General features: G+C 33.9%; 2 protein-coding genes across 3 annotated transcripts; both read right to left on the minus strand.

Annotated features, from left to right (window-relative positions):
- Positions 1-227: 227 nt before the first annotated feature.
- On the minus strand, positions 228-13,002 carry LOC133788440 (phospholipase D zeta 1-like). Of its 2 annotated transcripts, XR_009873222.1 has the most exons (21): positions 12,713-13,002; positions 12,275-12,376; positions 12,049-12,164; positions 11,767-11,908; positions 11,445-11,615; positions 10,961-11,134; positions 10,646-10,888; positions 10,416-10,532; positions 10,147-10,286; positions 9,917-10,066; positions 9,540-9,696; positions 8,915-9,427; positions 8,721-8,831; positions 7,567-7,713; positions 7,242-7,439; positions 7,022-7,123; positions 6,538-6,669; positions 6,086-6,151; positions 1,132-1,193; positions 848-1,030; positions 568-741 (listed from the first exon to the last, which is right to left on the minus strand). XR_009873222.1 is itself a non-coding variant. In XM_062225921.1 (20 exons), the coding sequence occupies exons 1-20, from the start codon at positions 12,917-12,919 to the stop codon at positions 492-494; spliced, it is 3,300 nt and encodes a 1,099-aa protein (XP_062081905.1). In that variant the 5' UTR covers positions 12,920-13,002; the 3' UTR covers positions 228-491. The 2 variants fall into 2 exon arrangements, 1 of the variants encoding a protein (XP_062081905.1); XM_062225921.1 differs by lacking the exon at positions 848-1,030 and having other exon boundaries at positions 228-741.
- Positions 13,003-14,534: 1,532 nt separating this feature from the next.
- On the minus strand, positions 14,535-17,485 carry LOC133788441 (uncharacterized). Its single transcript, XM_062225922.1, has 9 exons — positions 17,067-17,485; positions 16,877-16,943; positions 16,738-16,777; positions 16,401-16,533; positions 16,084-16,155; positions 15,848-15,928; positions 15,088-15,149; positions 14,845-15,001; positions 14,535-14,728 (listed from the first exon to the last, which is right to left on the minus strand). Exons 1-8 carry the CDS (start codon positions 17,439-17,441, stop codon positions 14,935-14,937), a joined length of 897 nt encoding a protein of 298 aa, XP_062081906.1. The 5' UTR covers positions 17,442-17,485; the 3' UTR covers positions 14,535-14,728; positions 14,845-14,934.
- Positions 17,486-18,551: the final 1,066 nt, after the last annotated feature.

Below are 18,551 nucleotides of genomic sequence, written 5' to 3' on the forward strand. Positions count from 1 at the left end.
TCCAATTCATATGGCAATCACCAAAATATAATAAAAATAATTAATAATTTTTTTTAAATAAAATTAAACAAATATACATTGTACATGCAGCTAGCATTTAGAAATAGGTGTGGAGAGAGAGAAAAAAAGTGTTTATAAAAGTACCTAAAATTTATTCCAAATAAATACTCATTTTGAGTTAATATACCCTTCTTATAATTTCTTTAAAATAATTTTGAAATATTAGGAGACATCAAACTTTGAATGTGTATGCATATCTGTACATATTGTTTTGCCTACAAACTAGTTCTATACATGAAAAAAAAATACATCATGGCCAATGTGGCACGAGTGATTTCACCTACCAAATTAATAACTACATATATTTTAGTAATAGAACCTATTTCTCTTAATTGGTTCTCTCTCTCTCACTTGCTATGTGAAACTAATATACAATTGCATCCACCACAAACTAACTAGCTCACCCCTTTGTGCATCCGAAAAATAATAACCTAGTGAAATACTTCAGGAAATGCATAAAACTCACTCTCAATGAAAAAAGGTCTCAAATCTTCTTGACACATAAACTCTAGAGGAAAGCACACAAGATGACCCTTTATAGCTTTCAATCTTTCACTTGAATCTATTAACTTCACTTTTCCATCCTCATACAATTCTAGCTTCTCAGGAGCTATTCCCATATCAATTGTAGTGTGACCAAGTTTTTCTTTCCAATGAGCCATGCATTGTCTAAAAGCAGCTCTGCAATGTATGGAAATGACAAATGGTTTAAAGAGTCGTGAGAAAATATATAAAGAAGTAACTAAAAAAAAGATTCAAATAGAAACGCTAAAGCAAAAAATCTTACTTTTTTTTTACACTTTCTTATCTTAATGTTTGACATGAAAATTACACTAATGATTTATAATATTATTAAAAATTTGATATTTTAGTGTAATCTTAATGTAAAACATTGAAATATAAAAATGTCAAGGAAAATATTCCTAGTCCTCAGCATCAAATGTGTGTGCCCCATGTCACATGAAGACCACTAAAATCATATTTAAGATTTCAATTAGTATTTTTATAAAATAATAAAAAAAAATGAATAGATTTACAAAATTATACAGTGAAAGATATGTAACAATGTACCTTGAATGTATAAGATCATTGGGCACGCAAGAAAATACGTCTTGGTAAATGGTTGAATTCTTCTGTTCAACATATAAGATATGCTCAAATTAGTTGGTGAAAAAAAAACCAACAGAAAGTCATTATGAACAAGCAGATTCGATGCTTGAAGAAACTCTTACCGGTTTAAAAAATTATTAAGAAGAGCACTCAATAATTATACCCAAGTTTTAATGTGTATTAAGAAGCACCTTGTACAAGACATAGATCATTACGGGTGCTCATACGATCTAATTCAGTCCAAGTGTTTTATTCATAACTAATTCAATTTAATTAGAGCACTTTTAATGGTTTGTCTATTCTATTCTTTAAATTATATCATGGAAATTTTACTTTGATATTTTACATCTAAATTTTACAATAAACTACTTCTTTATTTTTTTTCCATTATTGAAATATTATATTTTAAAAAAATTATTCATTTTAGACAAGAAATAAGAGAGGAGAAAGATATTATTAAAAAAAGTTTAAAAATTAGATAGTAATATGCAAATATGGAGAAATTACTCTAAAATTATGTAAAATGTATTCATTTTAACATTATGTAAAATGTATTTATTTTAGTTGATCTAGTGGAATGATGTTTTGAGACTATTTCTCTATATTTTACATAAGCCATTGAGAATGCTATTATAAATTGGATTTTGAAAATTCACATCCGGTTTTCTCATCAATTTTTACAATTCATATTAATTTTAAAGAAATTATAAACAAAACAATGATAAATAAAACTCTAGATAATTTTAATATAATATTTAATTGTTTACTGTGTATAGATTATAATCATGCGTGTTTATAAAAAAAACACTTATATATATTTTTAATTTTTCGTATATTATATATTAGATTTAACATATAATACAAAAATTTCATTGGATTGGTTATTATTAAGTTTTAGTGTTTTATCTTATTGTCTCTTTTCAGTTGTATTATGTTGGTTATTTCTGTTCTGTCTTCAGTTATAGTTGGTTGTAATTCTGTTTTCATTTTCGGTTATTCTGTTAGTTTCTTGGTTAGTTTTAGCTTTGTTTTGTTAGTAAGTTTCTTGCTTTCCTGAGCCTTATATATAAGCTCTCTTTTATTGTACCTTAAATGCAATTTTTCTCAATAATATTCAGACACAAAGGAATGTCATTTAGCTCCAAAATCATGTTACAGTATCAGAGCGGGAAGGATTCCCTGAGATCCTTCAACGTTCACGCTGCTCAACCGTGTTGTCTTCCCCAGCGACGGCTGCTTTGCTCTTCTGGTGTCTCAGCTCTTCTCGACATTGCCTGAGTTTCTCTTGTTGTTACAACGACTCATTCTCTTCATCTCAGCAATCCATCAAACGTTTTCTCTCTTGGATTTTCTTTTCACTTAGGATAGTTCAAATCCTTTGACCACTGTCTCTCAAGAAGTAGATGTCCAACCTTCTCAAGGCACGAAATCCGCTTTGATTTCAAGAACGGCAATGGAGGATCCTTCAGATCCTTACTATTTACATCACGCGGACAATCCAGGCAGCATCCTTGTCTCTCAGTTACTCACAGGACAAGACAACTACACAGCTTGGAGAAGAGCCATGAAATTAGCTATTTCTGTAAAAAACAAAGTTGGATTCATAGACGGTACTATCCCTAAGCCTCTTCCCTGTGATAATGCTATGTACAATGCCTGGATCAGAAACAACAACATCGTCATCTCGTGGATTCTCAATTTTGTTTCCAAAGAAATCTCGGCAAGCATCATATATGATGAATCTGCCTCACAAATATGGAACGATCTTAAAACTCGTTTTCAGCGAAGGAATGGACCACACATCTTCAATCTTCGACGAGCCTTGATGAATCTTAAATAAGACCTTCAATATGTCAGTAGCTATTACACGAAGTTAAAATCTTTATGGGAGGAACTTTCACAATATTGACCTTCTTGCACTTGTAACAAGTGCACATGTGGCGGAGTGAAATCTATTCAAGATCATTATAATGTCGAGTATACCATGTCTTTTCTCATGGGACTTAAGGAATCTTACTCCCAAGTTAGAGGAAATATTCTCCTAATGGATCCATTGCCATCTATGAGCAATGTGTTTAATCTTGTCATGCAGGAAGAAAATCAAAGGGAAGAAGGAACTCAGTCATCTCAGTCGGACTCAACAAACACCATTTCTATGGCCTTTGCTTTTTCTGGATCGAAAAACAATACTTCTAATTCTTCTAAGCCAGATTCAGGTCAATACAGGCAATATCCTCCAAGGAATCCTACTTATATTATTAATCAAATTCCTACTCCTATTCTTCATAACAAATGTCCTTTTGAAATCCTTTTTAATCACAAACCAAATTATAATGTTTTCAAATCCTTTGGCTGTCTTGTTTTTGCTTCAACCCTTCCAAGTCATAGAACAAAATTCAAACCTAGAGCAAGGACTTGTATCTTTCTTGGATATCCTCCAGGGATAAAAGGATACCGTTTATATGATATAAACACCAAACAGTTCTTCATATCTCATAATGTTGTGTTTCATGAAACGATTTTCCCTTTTACTTCTTTAAATAATGCTACTGTTTGTGTTGACCCTTTTCCTCAACATGTATTGCCCTCTTCTACTGTGACTAACACTAATATCATGGATTTTCATCCTAGTTCTACTACTGATCATGAATCTGAGTTGCAGCAAGATGGCAATAATGTAGCTTCGGATTCTACTGAAGACATTCATGTTGACAACATAAATGACTTGAAAGATTCAAATTTGCATCCTGCAAACAATCCAAGTCCTACTGCTCCTGTTTTGTGAAGATCTTCATGGCCACATAAGCCACCTGCATATTTGCAAGACTTTGAGTGTCATCACTCGATTCACAAGACTCCTTCTAATCTATATCCTATTAACAACTATATTTCTTATTCTAAATTATCTTACAGCCATAAGGATTTTATTCTTGCAGTTTCTACTCAAAATGAGCATTCTTCGTACAAGGATGCAATTCTAACAATAATTGGATTCAGGCTATGAACCTTGAACTCAAGGCTCTTCAAGAGAATAAAACATGGACTATTGTTCCTTTACCATCTAACATACGACCAATTGGATGTCGATGGGTTTACAAAGTTAAATACCATAGTGATGGTACTATAGAATGATACATGGCTCGTTTAGTAGCTCAAGGCTACACTCAACAAGAGGGACTAGATTATTTTGATACCTTTTCTCCCGTAGCCAAGATGGTTACTTGAAAGTTACTTATAGCAGTTTCAGCAATTAAACATTGGACCACCATTCAACTAGACATTAACAATGCCTTTTTGAATAGTGATCTCAATGAAATTTCACAAGGCCTACTGAATGATTCTTCTTCCTCCTCAGGTACCCCTCTAGCATTTAAATTTCACAAGTCTATCTATGGCCTTAAGCAATCATCTCGCCAATGGTATACAAAGCTTTCAGATGCTCTTCTACATGCGGGATTTGTTCAATCTAGAGCTGATTTCACACTCTTTACCCGGGGTACAGGAGACACTTTCATTGCCCTTTTAGTATATGTTGACAACATCATATTAACAGGGCCTTCTCCAAGTTGCTCAAGACTATCTACATACAAAGTTTAAACTCAAGGCCTTAAGAGCTTTGAAGTATTTTCTGGGATTTGAAGTTGCTAGATCATCGGCTGGTTTATTTATTTCTCAAAGACAATATGCTCTCCAACTTCTCGATGATACAGGATATTTGGCTAGTAAACTGGTTTCGACACCTATGAATCCTAGGCTCAAACTCGATGATTCTTCAGCTACACTGTTGGATGATCCTTCTTAGTATAGACGCCTCATTGGACGCTTGTTATACCTCACTCTGTCGAGACCTGACATCACCTTCTCAGTCCATACCTTAAGTCAATTCATGGCTGCTCCGAGAACCCCTCATCTCTAAGTAGTCCACCATTTACTTAGGTATCTGAAAGGAAGGTCAGTACAAGGTTTGCTTTACTCCACCACTTCATCTCTTCAGTTACGAGCCTACTCAGATTCAGATTGAGCTTCTTGTCCCACTACTCGAAGATCGACTACTAGTTTCTGTACTTTCCTTGGAGATTGCTTAATCTCATGGAAAACTAAGAAACGACCAACCATCTCTAGAAGTTCAGCTGAAGCTGAATACCGTGCTTTGGCTGCCATAGCCAGTGAAGTCACCTAGATTCAATACTTGTTGAATGACTTGCATTACAACAGTCTTCTCCAACCTTTATATATTGTGACAACAATTCTGTTGTGCATATTGCGAACAATCCTACCTTCCATGAACGTACCAAGCACATAGAATTGGATTGTCATTTCATTAGAGACAAAATGCGAGATTCTTCTATTCCGCTTATTTCGGTGGCTAGTCATCATCAACTAGCTGATACGTTCACCAAGCCACTGCCTTCTTCTGCACTTCACTAACCATATCTCCAAGATGGTTGTTCATGACATACACAGTCCATCTTGAGGGGAGGCTATTAAGTTTTAGTGTTTTATCTTGTTGTCTCTTTTCAGTTGTATTATGTTGGTTATTTCTATTCTGTCTTCAGTTATAGTTGGTTGTAATTCTGTTTTCATTTTCGGTTATTCTGTTAGTTTTAGCTTTTGTTTTGTTAGTTAGTTTCTTGCTTTCCTGAGCTTTATATATAAGCTCTCTTTTCTTGTACCTTAAATGCAAGTTTTCTCGATAATATTCAGACACAAAGGAATGTCATTTAACTCCAAAATCGTGTTAATTATAATTTGATTTTTAATAGTCATCCACCAATAGATCCAATTCAATTATAGAATTTAAATTTTAACATTCAATCCAGTTTAATTATAATTAGATATTCAATTTTTACTAATTGGATTAGATTAAATTAGATTTTAAACACTCCAAATCATATGAAATAACTTTGAGTCTCACCTTTGCAGTTGCTAACCATAGATCTCTATAAGTTGAGTCTAATACAGGATCACTGATTTTTGTTATCTGAAAAAATTAAAAACTATAACATCAAATTCACCATTTTATGAGTTCACGTTAGGTTATTCTTAAATAATCTAATTTTATAAGGATATAAAAATATTAAATAAGTGAGGCTTATTAAAATACTAAGAAAAATGTTAAAATTTTAAATTAAAAAATACATAATAAATCATTTATAAGAAAAAAATTCTCTTTAATTTTATTAAAACTAAACATAATTTTAATTTCAAACAATAAAATTTCAAAATAATATCTCAAAATTATTATTTTCAAGTCGAAAAACCAATATTATTAAAAAAAAAAAAAGTCGAAAACCAATAGCCCCCTAAACCATTTTTTTCCTACTCATCATAGTGAAGTGCAAAATAATATATGATGAATGGACCAACCTCTTCTGCATGAAGATCCAGGTGCTCAGACCACAAGAAGCACCGAAGACTATAAGAAAATTTTCCAGCCTTCCACGGCTGTCCATTCATAGTTGAATTGACAAACTCGTTATCTTCAATTAGTACCCCAATCTGGAACCAAGCCAAGTCAGTCATTGTACCCTTCTCTCTTTAATATATGTATATATATTGTTAGATCATTTTAAAATATTTAAGGCTTAATTAGAATTAAGCTTCTTGCACATGAATGGTAATAATGACTCACGAGACATGATTTAAAGGATCAGTTTGGCCAGGGATACTATACTACTAAAGAATCTTAATGAGACCTGGATTTCTTACATATTAGAGCATTACTAAATTAATGAAAAATATGTACTAATACAAGAAAACTGTCAATATAATACCGAGTGCAATACTTACTGAGAAGCTTATTATATGAGAAGAAAAAATAAAAGAAGAGAAGCAGTAGCATAAATCTAACCTCAGAATCCCTAGATCCAAGCAAACTTCTATCATTAATATTTGAAGATCCAATCAATGCAACACGATCATCTACTATTATCAATTTGCTGTGAACATAAACCTGCACAACAGATGTATCATACAACATGAACAAGTTAAGTTCTCACAAGACCAGAAATGGAAAGTATAAGCTCTATAGTGTCAAAAAATGAAAAAGCTAGTGACATGTAGTTTGGTACCTGACTTGTAGCCAAAGGGCCACCTTCGAAAAGCCTACCATGCGATCTTAAACCATAGAAAGAGATGTAATCATGTGCTTTAGGTCCAAGCAAAACACTAAGATTATGCATTATTGAAGTTTTCTCCCAGCTGATGGTTCGGTACTGCCAGTGCATCAAGGCTCTAACAGTTGCTGCATCACCATCATCCAAGCCCCCCTGTTATTCTCACCCAAAAGACATAAAACGAAATAAATGAAAATTTACCAGGCAAAAAAAGCTATGTTATCACTTGGAAAATTGAAGGTAGATATTAGGGGAATAAGATAATCCTTAGATCATGTACCTGAAAGCCAGGTAAGAGTGGTATTACTACGATAACTCGAAAGCACTTTTGTTCTTTATGTGCTCTTAGAATACGTCTGTAAAGTGCCTCTAGTACGCGGTTTTGTATAATCTCATCCTCAGAGAGACCTGAAATGAAAAACTGATTCTGCAAGCAATATAAGACAAGTTATTAGTACAAAAACTAGAATTATCATGCTATTGATAAGCCTCCAATCCAGGCTGTGTACACTAGGAGACCCCGAAACAATTAGGTTTTTATGGTGTTAGTTGTACCCTGTTTTATTTAGTTTTATTCTGTTGTATTAGTTAATCTAGTTGGCTGTTTTAGGGCTGAGTTGTAATTGTTGTATTTGGTCTTTCTTTTTCATAGCTAGCATTATATTGTTATATTGTAAAAGGACCAAAGCCTATAAATAAGGCAGGGGTTTCATTTAGAAGGCAGCTTGTGATAGAGAGATCTAGACTTAGGAGAGAGCAGCCCTCTCAAAAGGTTGTAATTGGAGATACTAGCATCTCGAAAGCTAGATTGTATTTTTTTTCTCACCATTAATAAAGAGGTTTTCTTTGAGGGATTTCATTCTTGGTGTTACTGTGTTGATAGAAAAATTCTATTCTCTAAGATTTTTCTATCAATTTGGTGCGGTGAGCGTGGACATGGGACATAAGAAGACCATGGAGAAGAGTGACTCTACTGCTGTGTTCGAAGAAGAATTGGAGACTTTGAAGACTGAGTTCTCTGCATTCAAGAATTCAATGGTGGAGATGGCAAATAAGATTCAACAATCTCAACATGAGTTCCAAGAAAATCTGCAACAACAATTCAAAGCTCTTTTTGACATCCAAGAAAGATCAAGAACTCATCAAGAACCAAGGGAGGAGAGCAATGACGCTACTGGCAGCCAGGAAAAAAGAAAGACCAAATACAACAATTACAACTCAGCCCTAAAACAGCCAACTAGATTAACTAATACAACAGAATAAAACTAAATAAAACAGGGTACAACTAACACCATAAAAACCTAATTGTTTCGGGGTCTCCTAGTGTACACGGCCTGGATTGGAGGCTTATCAGCTATTAACCAAAAAAAAAGGAGAGAGAGAGATAAAGTTAAAATCATCATTGTTTTTCTTTTTTTTTTTGGATGCGGTTACCTCAATGTATACAAAGTGTTCTGCTCTCTCAATAAGAGAGCAATAAGCCTTGTGAATGCTTTCTTCAGTTTGACTTGTTCCAGCTGACCACTGGCTGACACTTCTGATAACCTACACAACAATTTCATAGAAAAACATAAAAAAAAGTCACAAACTAAATAAATTTTAAATGGTTTCATGGAAGCATCCCTAACCTGGCAACGACATGCCGTACGGGGACCAACTTCTCCAGAGTCATCATTAGCAGAAGGCCTTGGATTGGTTTCCTCTAAATTTTCCCACCACTCATCTGAGTTTGTTGTTTTATGCTGTGCCTCTTCCTCCATATCTAAAAACATTTCACTATGGATATCCATCTCTGGAACTAGAGCTTCAACTTCCTGATTCTTGTCTGAGAAAAGATAATCTTCACACGTCCCTTTTGGCTGATACATAATGTTATGGTTCTCATGCAAGCCATTTACGAGTAAGGTTTGTTCTAAATGAGAGTCCAGTAAACCATCATGTTCTTGAGGCAAAAGCAATGGGATGTCTTGCAATGGTGAGAGTGAGCAAAAGGAGTTCTGTCTGCCGAAATCGTTTTGGTTCTCTTCTGCTCTCTTGCTCTCAACATCAATCTCTCTGCTAATTCCCATGTAATGAGGGATCACCATGTGGTGATGAGGCATAAGTAGTGGAATCGCTTGTTCATTCGGAGCCTTGTTTCTCTAATGTTTAAATCAAGAGAAAAATAAAACGGTTTTAATCGTGTATTTGAAAAAGAGTTTATAACATGAAACAAAACATTTCGATAAGATTGAAAAGGTGGCAGAGGTCAACCTTGGCATGGTTCCAACGCTGAACAAAGTGCCTAGCTATGTCACGACATGAAGGACCCCACACAGCGCAATGGACATCGTGCCATGGCATACGAGGATATTTTCCACGCTCCAATTCATCTTTCATTGTGTCTTCCCAAGAATTTGGTTCAGATTCTCTAGCACAGCCAATATAAATGGTTTAAGTCCACAATACAATTATGAAGTTAAGAACTGGTCTGTAAATATAGAACTCAATTACTTCAACAGCAGACATACTCAGTCATTCTCATTAGATTTTCTTTTTTCAAATTTATTGATGCAACAGTTTTTTGAATGTCAAAATAAATGAAATCACATGTGAGTTTTTTGTAATTTTTTAGCTAAAGAGAAATATACCTGGGGTTGTAGTAGTCCTTGCCTGGCCATATAATGGGGGGGCAATCGCCCACTTTGTGTTCTATTGTGTCATAGCGACCAAAGCATAAGTCCAATCCTCCAATGAAGCAAATTTGATAATCAACAATGACAAGTTTTTCGTGGTGAGACCTGTAAGTAGAAAACATGAGCCTAAAAAGACTTGTTTTCTTATTTTTATATAGAAAACAATGAAATTTACTAATGCATACCACAGATATACACCACTAGATAAATGGTCTGGATAACGCAAGACTTTCACATTCTCATGGGTGTTGAGAAGCTTTCTTTGACTGTATGAACTGTTGATTTTCAAAGCAATAGCAACCTCTTTGTATAGAAGAACGTATATCTGCATAATCAAATTAACTTCCAGTATAATTATTTATACTCTTTTGATAAATAAGTATGTTAAAGAAAGAAATCCCCAGAAAGGAAAAGAAAAAGTATAGAATAATGAGATAATTATATTGATCTTCACCTGAACACCTTGCTTAGCTTTTACTTCTAGTAATGCATCTAGACGTGACGAGAAGTTTGAATCAAAAGGACGTCTCAGATACAATTCTGGGCAAACCCACCAGCCAGTAATGAAAATCTGCATGAAAATGCATTCAAGCATTAGACTCCTGAAAACTGCAGCTACTGTTCTTCCATAACAATTTAATATGTATACCTATTATATGTTTATAAAAAAGAGACCAAGCAAACCTCTGATTTTGCATCCTCTATTGCAGAAGCAATAGCTTCAAACGCTGCTTTCCCATCTACAAACCATTGGGCTTGACTCCCATCTTCAATCAAACCTCTCTGAGGAGCATAGGACTCAAAGCGGTGAGAATGACACCAACCTTCAGGAGGCTTTAAACCAGCATCATTGATTGCAGACACCCATTCTCTAACTTTAGCATTGCTTGTAGTTCTTAACCTTATGCTTTGATTTCCGTTGCTAACCTTTAGACAGTTTTAAATGTTGTGAATTGGAATGAATAAGATCGTACATTGTCAATTAGAACAGATATGTACCTTGAATGTGTAACGTAGAGGATTTCGTTCCTTTATTTGATCTGCTAAATAGACTGGAGATCCTCCATTTCCTTTTGAAAGTGGAAGTACATTGAAAATTATAATGTCCAAGAGTTTAATGTCAAAAGGATCATCCAGAAAGGCTATGAACCCAGGTTTTAAAACAGCCCAGACCTGCAAATAGATAAGAGTTATGCCAGAAAAAATTACAATATGTTCCAGTAAAACAACATAGGCAACTGATGTAGAACCTTAATTTAGTTACATTGTCTTTTGTGTGTTTTACAATACATAATTACAGATGTGTCTATGCCAGCATATTCCAAAATCCAACCAATAGATCTATTAAGAGTGAACTAAGAGATAGAGTTGTTTAGTAAAAGAATCAAATACAATGTACACTTAGTTGAGAGGAATTATTTCAAAAACAAAAAATTATTACATTTAACTACCATCATAGAAAGAAAAGTGTTTACTGCCACACCTTGTGCCAATTGTCTTGACAGCAAAAAACCCAGGAGAAGGGACAGCAATTTACATCAGAGTCCCTGCTTGGAATATTTGATAGATGCTTCACCATCACATAGCCTTCTTTCAACTTTGGACCATACTCCTGTAGAAATGACAACCTCGAGACCTCCAAGAATTTGCACACCTAAACACCAAACTACTTGTTATGGCTCACTTTGACAATTTCAGGGGACACTTCATTTGGAACATAAATTGTCAAGGTTATTAGTAACCAGACTATGAGCCTATGACATGTAAGCAAGTAAAACATGAACTCAGAAAGTTTATGTGCTTACCTCTTGAGAATTTAGAATATCCAAGTTTCCCAAAAAATGGTTCAAATAACCCTGCATTGCCTCCTTTGCTCTGTCTGAAATCGACTGTTGTCCTCCAATTGCTGGTCGGATAACAGGTAAAACAGCACGGGAGGGCACATTTCTGCATAACCAACAAAATATATGATATTTATAGTGAGGAGAAGAAGAGAACCACCACAAGTTATATGACCTTGTTTTAGTACCTAGGTTGGGTTTAACTACTAGACATAAGATTAACATAGTATATGAAATTATAGCTACCTGTTTTTAACACTGTCCTCGTGATGTAAAGGAACAGCTCCATCATCAGGCTCATCATCATCTTGCACTACTGCTGTCTGATCAACCATTCCAATGGTATGAAGCCATTCTTTGACCTTTAAGGTAATATAAAGAATCAAATACATAGAGGACATATTATAGTTACATTTCAAATGCCAACATACTTATAGATCAATCACATGCTATATGATGATAAGAGGCAAACCTGCTCTTGTTTCTCGAAAATCTCCTCAATAAATGCACGTTTCTTCAAAGCAAAATGCAAATAGAGAACTTGGGAGGCTTTTTTTACTAAGCGCCACTTGAACTATGAAAAGTAATTACATCATCAAATGTATAAAAAAGTCATACTTCACTTTAATGTTCTAAAACTAAAAAAAAAAAAAAGAACAAAAAGCCAAACATTAAACATAATATGCCAAATATAGAAACATTTAACAAAACCCAAAACTTGTAATTCTTTCTACTGAGTTTCCCATTACATTAATTCAAATAAAAATCTTAAACCAACCACTGATTTTTCCAAAAGCTATTTATATATACCTAGTTAATATATTTCCTATTATGCATATATGAAATATGAATATGATTTCAATCATTTATTTCATGTCAACTGAGATAGAGAAAAGTCAATTAAACATGCCTGTTTGTACTGAAACTCAATGGTGTAAGAGAGAAGCATGGGGCTGATATCGCCGGTGTCGGGCCGTGACACCGCTAAGATTGTTGCCATCGGAAGATCATCGAAAATCCTCGCCGCTGGTTCTCCCCACTGCCGGAAAGAGTGAAACACCGCCGACATCCCACCGGTATGTTGTACGGCTCCGGATAGAAGCCTCTCCGACGACATGATCTTCTATATAATGTTCCAAGCTTTTTGATTCAAAATCAAACTGTCTTAACATATCAGAGTGATATTGAATACGAAAATCAGTGAAGAAAATTTCATGGTACGTTGTGGTTTATATATAAATGTATATATATAATAAAACATTTTTCAAATACCTGTTTTTCATGTTTGTTTTTTTAACCGGGAAGGAGGAGATAGAGACTCTGGTGACCTACGGTAACGTCAGTGTTCTTAATACTGTTGAATACGATGTTTCCACGTGGCACAAGGATGATGATTTTGGCTTCATGTAAAACGTGGCAGTATCCGAACTCGGTTGCACGGAGTTCCCGTATCAGTGCGTAACTTATATACCAATTAGTCGAGTTTTGCGAAAATTGATTATTTAAATGTAGATGGTGGGAAAGGTAATATTTTATTACACAATTGGATCACATAAAGTTTTGACATGGTTAATGGTGAAATGTCTAAATTGCCCTACAATTATCATTATTGGGCATCTTTTGTAGCATAATAATAATTGAAAAAAAGATCAAGAGTGTACTTGTATATTTTCGATTTAGATAGTGAAAGAGATTGACACTTATTTTAATAATATTCTTAATGAATCTAAAAAATACAACTGTTTTTTTTTTTGTTTCTAAAGGGTGAGAAGAATTGGGGGCCATTATGGTCAATATAAAAACGAGAAAATCAGTTGGAAATTGGAATGTGAGAATTAGTGCCGCAGACGGATCACACAAAAGAATAAGAATATTCATATAATTTTGTGCTTTACAATTCCGAATATGCTGAAAAGCCACATGTTTGGTTCCACACTCAAATAATGCCTAAACTTAATCATATACGACATCTACTTACCACTTCTTTTCTTTTCTTTTTTCATTAAAAAATAATTGAAGTATTTATTTTTAATTTTTTATTCTCTTCTTTTGTCTCGCACTGTTAGTATAGGTACATTAATGTGCTTGTGCTGAGTAAAATTGTTGTAATTTTTTTTAAAGAAAATACAAAAATCAGGTCTTCACCTCAAAAACTTTTTTTCTTTATGTTGAAAAGTAGTACTGAAAAACAACATCATTTCTTTTTTAGAATTGTTATGTGTTAAAGTCTAAAAATGGCTATATGATTTTAGAAGGATGAGTGCTTGTGTTAGACAACTTTGACAACCCAAAATTAAACTAAAGTACTTTTTTTCCCTTCAGAAGCTCATTCTTGACCAATAACAATTCTTTTAACATTAAAATTACTTTTGGGTTTTAACGTTACTTCTTAAGTATATTTTAAGTCACTACACCAATTACATTACAAGTCACGTTTTGAGTTTGGTCTAATGGTGCAGTTCTCGAAATAAATGCTTTAAGCTAAACCAACATTTATTAAAAGAAAAAAAAAATGAAGAAGCAGATTCAAAGTAGTAAAATACCTTGAGGAATAATAGCCACCTTTTAAAATAGTTGAAGCAAGTTCTAGGATTCGGTTATTATAAGTTGCTCTTTATTTTGATCACGTAACCTAATGTTTATATAAAATGAAGCTCTAAACTTAAATTTGGTACTAGCACAGACATTAGACAGCTAGAAAAGAACAAATGGCAATAATAAATGCAAGTAGGTTTTCAAACCAAAATCAATATCTCCAACCACAGAATAAGTCAACAATGGGTTTGAATATTTGTATTTACTCCAAGCATATATTCCCTCCACTCCACCAATCAATACTGATATTTTTACCTGACTCAACTCAACACACCATAAGATACGCCAAGAGTTCTTGAAAAACAAACGTAGTAAGGAAAAAGACAACATCCTACAAGGGGCACAAGGAAGCATTTCCAATTCAGTACACATCCATATCAAAGATCAATGAGGTAAACAAACTTCAATTTCAAAATAGTATATTTGTATTTGCCTTTTGCAACTTACCAAGCTCGACAATGAGTTGAGACTATGAACACATTCTCATAAGATGAGCACACAAATGTGTGATACAGAACGACTGGAGAATCTGATCATTCAAGCCAATGCCCAGTTTCGACATAGAGAGTGAACTTTGGCCAGAGAAGCCATGTAATCATCAGATCTGAATACACAAGGAAGTTCAATTTGCATTTGTTTACATAGCTGGTCAAGTGCATAATACATAGGGATGTGTTTGAAAGTTATTACCTTTGTCCGTATGGAGACTGACATGCAGAAACTATATGGCGTTTGGCTTCCTCAGTTTTTTTCTACATAGGTGATCAAATAGCTAATTAGAGCTCAGACAAAAAATTAGACTCGTGCAATACATAACATTGGCATGTCAAATCGAACAGTAGTTTTACATGAACATTTCAAAGCAGCCAGTGTATTCACAACAAAAGATGCTTAAATTGTTAAATATGATAGGGAGGTGATTTGAATATATATGAAGGATAGGATACTCTGAGCTTTCTATTGGGATAAAGATTACTCTGTGCTTTTTTCTAAGGCATGACGAACACTATCTTGTGAAATGTGGTGCTAAGTTGAAAATTAAATAAACTCTTGCAAAAAGTGTACTGTGTAAAACTAGGGAGTAATATTTCTTGTTTCAGCGATAAATTTGCAATCTTCAGTATTAAAAGTCTCTACTAAGAATTAATATTTCTCTTACAATAGCATCAAGCATGCAGACTTGAATCACAAATCTGTTTAGTTCTTTCTCTCTTTATTTTGGTTCTGGCACTTATTACAACACCTAACTAAGTAACCATAAGACAAGACAAACAACCACTTAGCTGATGTTTTCTTGGTTGTCATACTTCCATACCGAAGAATAATCAGTCATCCACATATACAGAACCATCACTTATTAAGTTTCTTGATAAATGTAAGATACAAGAAATCAGAAAACAGAATCTGCACCAAAATTCCATGTTAGGAATAAGTCAAGTTAAAAACAAACCTGAGATTCGTAATACAGCCCAGCATACAATGAAGCATAAAAATATTCATTCTCTCGGCCATGTGCAAATGCAGCAACAAGCTATTTATCGACATGATTTGTAGAGCCAAATGGTTGAGTCAGATGAAATTCTTGACAATCATGCGGAAAGAGGTAATTATACATTATATTGATGAGATCATACAGTAGGCAAACATTAAGTACACGAAATGCCTTAATGAAACCTTACTCCCCACCTTTTCTGGATCTCCACCATCTTTGAACATGTTATAGGTGTCTCGCATGACAGGTCTTGGATCTCTTCCAACCTACATTTATACAGTCCAAAGTCAGAATACTTATTTGATCATTTTTTGCACATCATGAGCTAGAGGTAGATTTCTCCCAACTAATTGCGGTACCCAACATAGCTCAAAAGACTATTTTATATTATGAAAGAACCATTTGCCAGAAGATGTTTAATTCTCTTAATTTTAATTCATGAAGTATTCACTTTTTAACTCTTCCTAAAATTATAAAGGTGATGTTCCTCAAGTAAGAGTCACTGACTGACCTCAAGAAATCGTTGTCTTGCTCCATCAACTCCATACAATTGAGCTTCAGATAGAAAACACCAAATGGACTCCTCTGTATCATTCGGGTTCTGCACAACATCTATCCGGAACTGCTCTGCCCCTTCTTCAAACCTAAAAATAAGAGTTACTAATAACTTATTTCAATTCTATTCTTCTCACTTGATGATGAAACATTCGCCGGTATATACCAATTTTAACATTAGGCTAAACAAGACAGAGTAACTAATCCTGCTCTAAAACTTAACTATATATATACTTTTTCTTCTTTCCTTTTCTCACTACTCGGACAAAGTGTAAAGAATGCAGAATTAGTACCTATCAAGATAGTAAAGCGATAGCCCTCTTTGCCAAAGATCTGTTCGCAGATTACAATCATCACAAGCTATATGATTACCAGTTCACATTCAAAAACTCAAAAACCATACATTTTCCAACTATAAGTAAATAGACCTACATGCCTTTTGACGAGGGTCCAATTCAATGGCCTTATCGAATTCTGCTAAAGACCCAAGAACATCACCCTTCAAGATCAAACAACACACAAATGAACTAACCTGCCAAAACTATGAATAGTAGTATAGAGAATTGAATAGAACTAAAAAAAAAAAGGGGGGGGGGGGGGTGGGGACCAAACCATTGTATACCTGCCTAAAGAGAAGCATTCCTCGTCGAGTAGCAAAAACCGCTTCGCGAGGGTTGTTGTTGTTGCCACCAGTTATGGCTTCCCAGATGCCTGAAACCGGCGGAAGGAACGATCTTCTTGATATCGACGGTGATGGGTTTCCATGGATTTGAATTCTCGGAGGGTTAATGGGTTTAAAGGAGGAGGAGGGAGTTTGAGTTATGGGTGAAAAAAGAGGAGAGGGTTTGAGCGGAGAACGGTGAAAAGTGGAAGAGGAGGATATGGAAATGGAGACAGGGGATTCGAAAATATGGGTTGATGCCATGGACGGAGGAGACCGAAGCCTGAACTTGGTGACTGAGAAAATGTGAGAGTGGTAGAAGAAAACTAAGCTCATATGAGTGAGCCAGTTTGGAGTTCGGCATGTCGTTAAAGAGTTGGATAAGGCGCCAAAACCCAGCTTATCGCTCGATTCTTAATGACTCACTCGTGCAGAAATCCTCGACAGTTGCTCCAGAACGATGTCGTTTGCTTTGCATATTATTGCACAAATACAAAAACAAGATTTTTTTTGTATGATATTTTTAGAATTTTATGACAATATTTATTGTAAGGTTCATATTCTATTTTTTTTAGAAATTTCATGTTTGTTAAACTTTTTTATAAAAAATAATTTCAAATAAATAAAGTAGTATTGTTATTTTATAAAAAATATTTTTGACTAAAAATGATCTTAACAAGGTGTTGTACTAATTTTAAAATATCATTACTCTTATTAAAATGCATATATTTATTTGGGTATAGTGGAAACTATATTATAAAAGAGGTATTTGGTAGGAAGGATGGATAGGTTAGGAAAGATTCAAAGTAGAAAAATGAAAACCAAAATGATAAAAAGTGTTTGTTTTGAGTAGTTAAGTTGCCTTGTAAAAGTGTAGATGGACTTATGATAGAGGTAATATTAAACTCTTGTGTACAAAATGGTTCACTTTACCTTTAAAATACATGTGAGGCTCACACAAATTATTAACTTTACATCCTTAAAATTTGAACCAAACATAAGAATGAATTTAAATTACTATTCTCACATTTACTTTACCACATACCAAACACCCACTTTATGTTTGCTATTAAAAAAAGAAAGGGACAAAAAAAGACAATTGCTACTAAAATTTTTAGTATCAAGTCATTAATTAGTTACAAAAGATCTTTTAGAACTATTTTTATTTAAAGTTTCCATCTTGCAACTAAAAAGCGGTCATTAAAAATTTAGAGACCAAATTATACTAGGATCTTTATAATTATATCCATATAACATAAAATGATTACAAAAATTATGTACAAAAGTGTCTTGCCACATCATTAAAAAATACATGATTCCAAAATATAATATACCTGAATTGGAAAAATTTACGAAATTCTGAATTTTTCATTTTTCTGGGTTTTCAAAAGTAACATTTGTGTTACTTATAATTGTAATTAGTTACCAATTGGTTATTGTTTCATA

Source organism: Humulus lupulus, chromosome 7 (assembly GCF_963169125.1).
Source record: "Humulus lupulus chromosome 7, drHumLupu1.1, whole genome shotgun sequence".
NCBI lineage: Eukaryota > Viridiplantae > Streptophyta > Magnoliopsida > Rosales > Cannabaceae > Humulus > Humulus lupulus.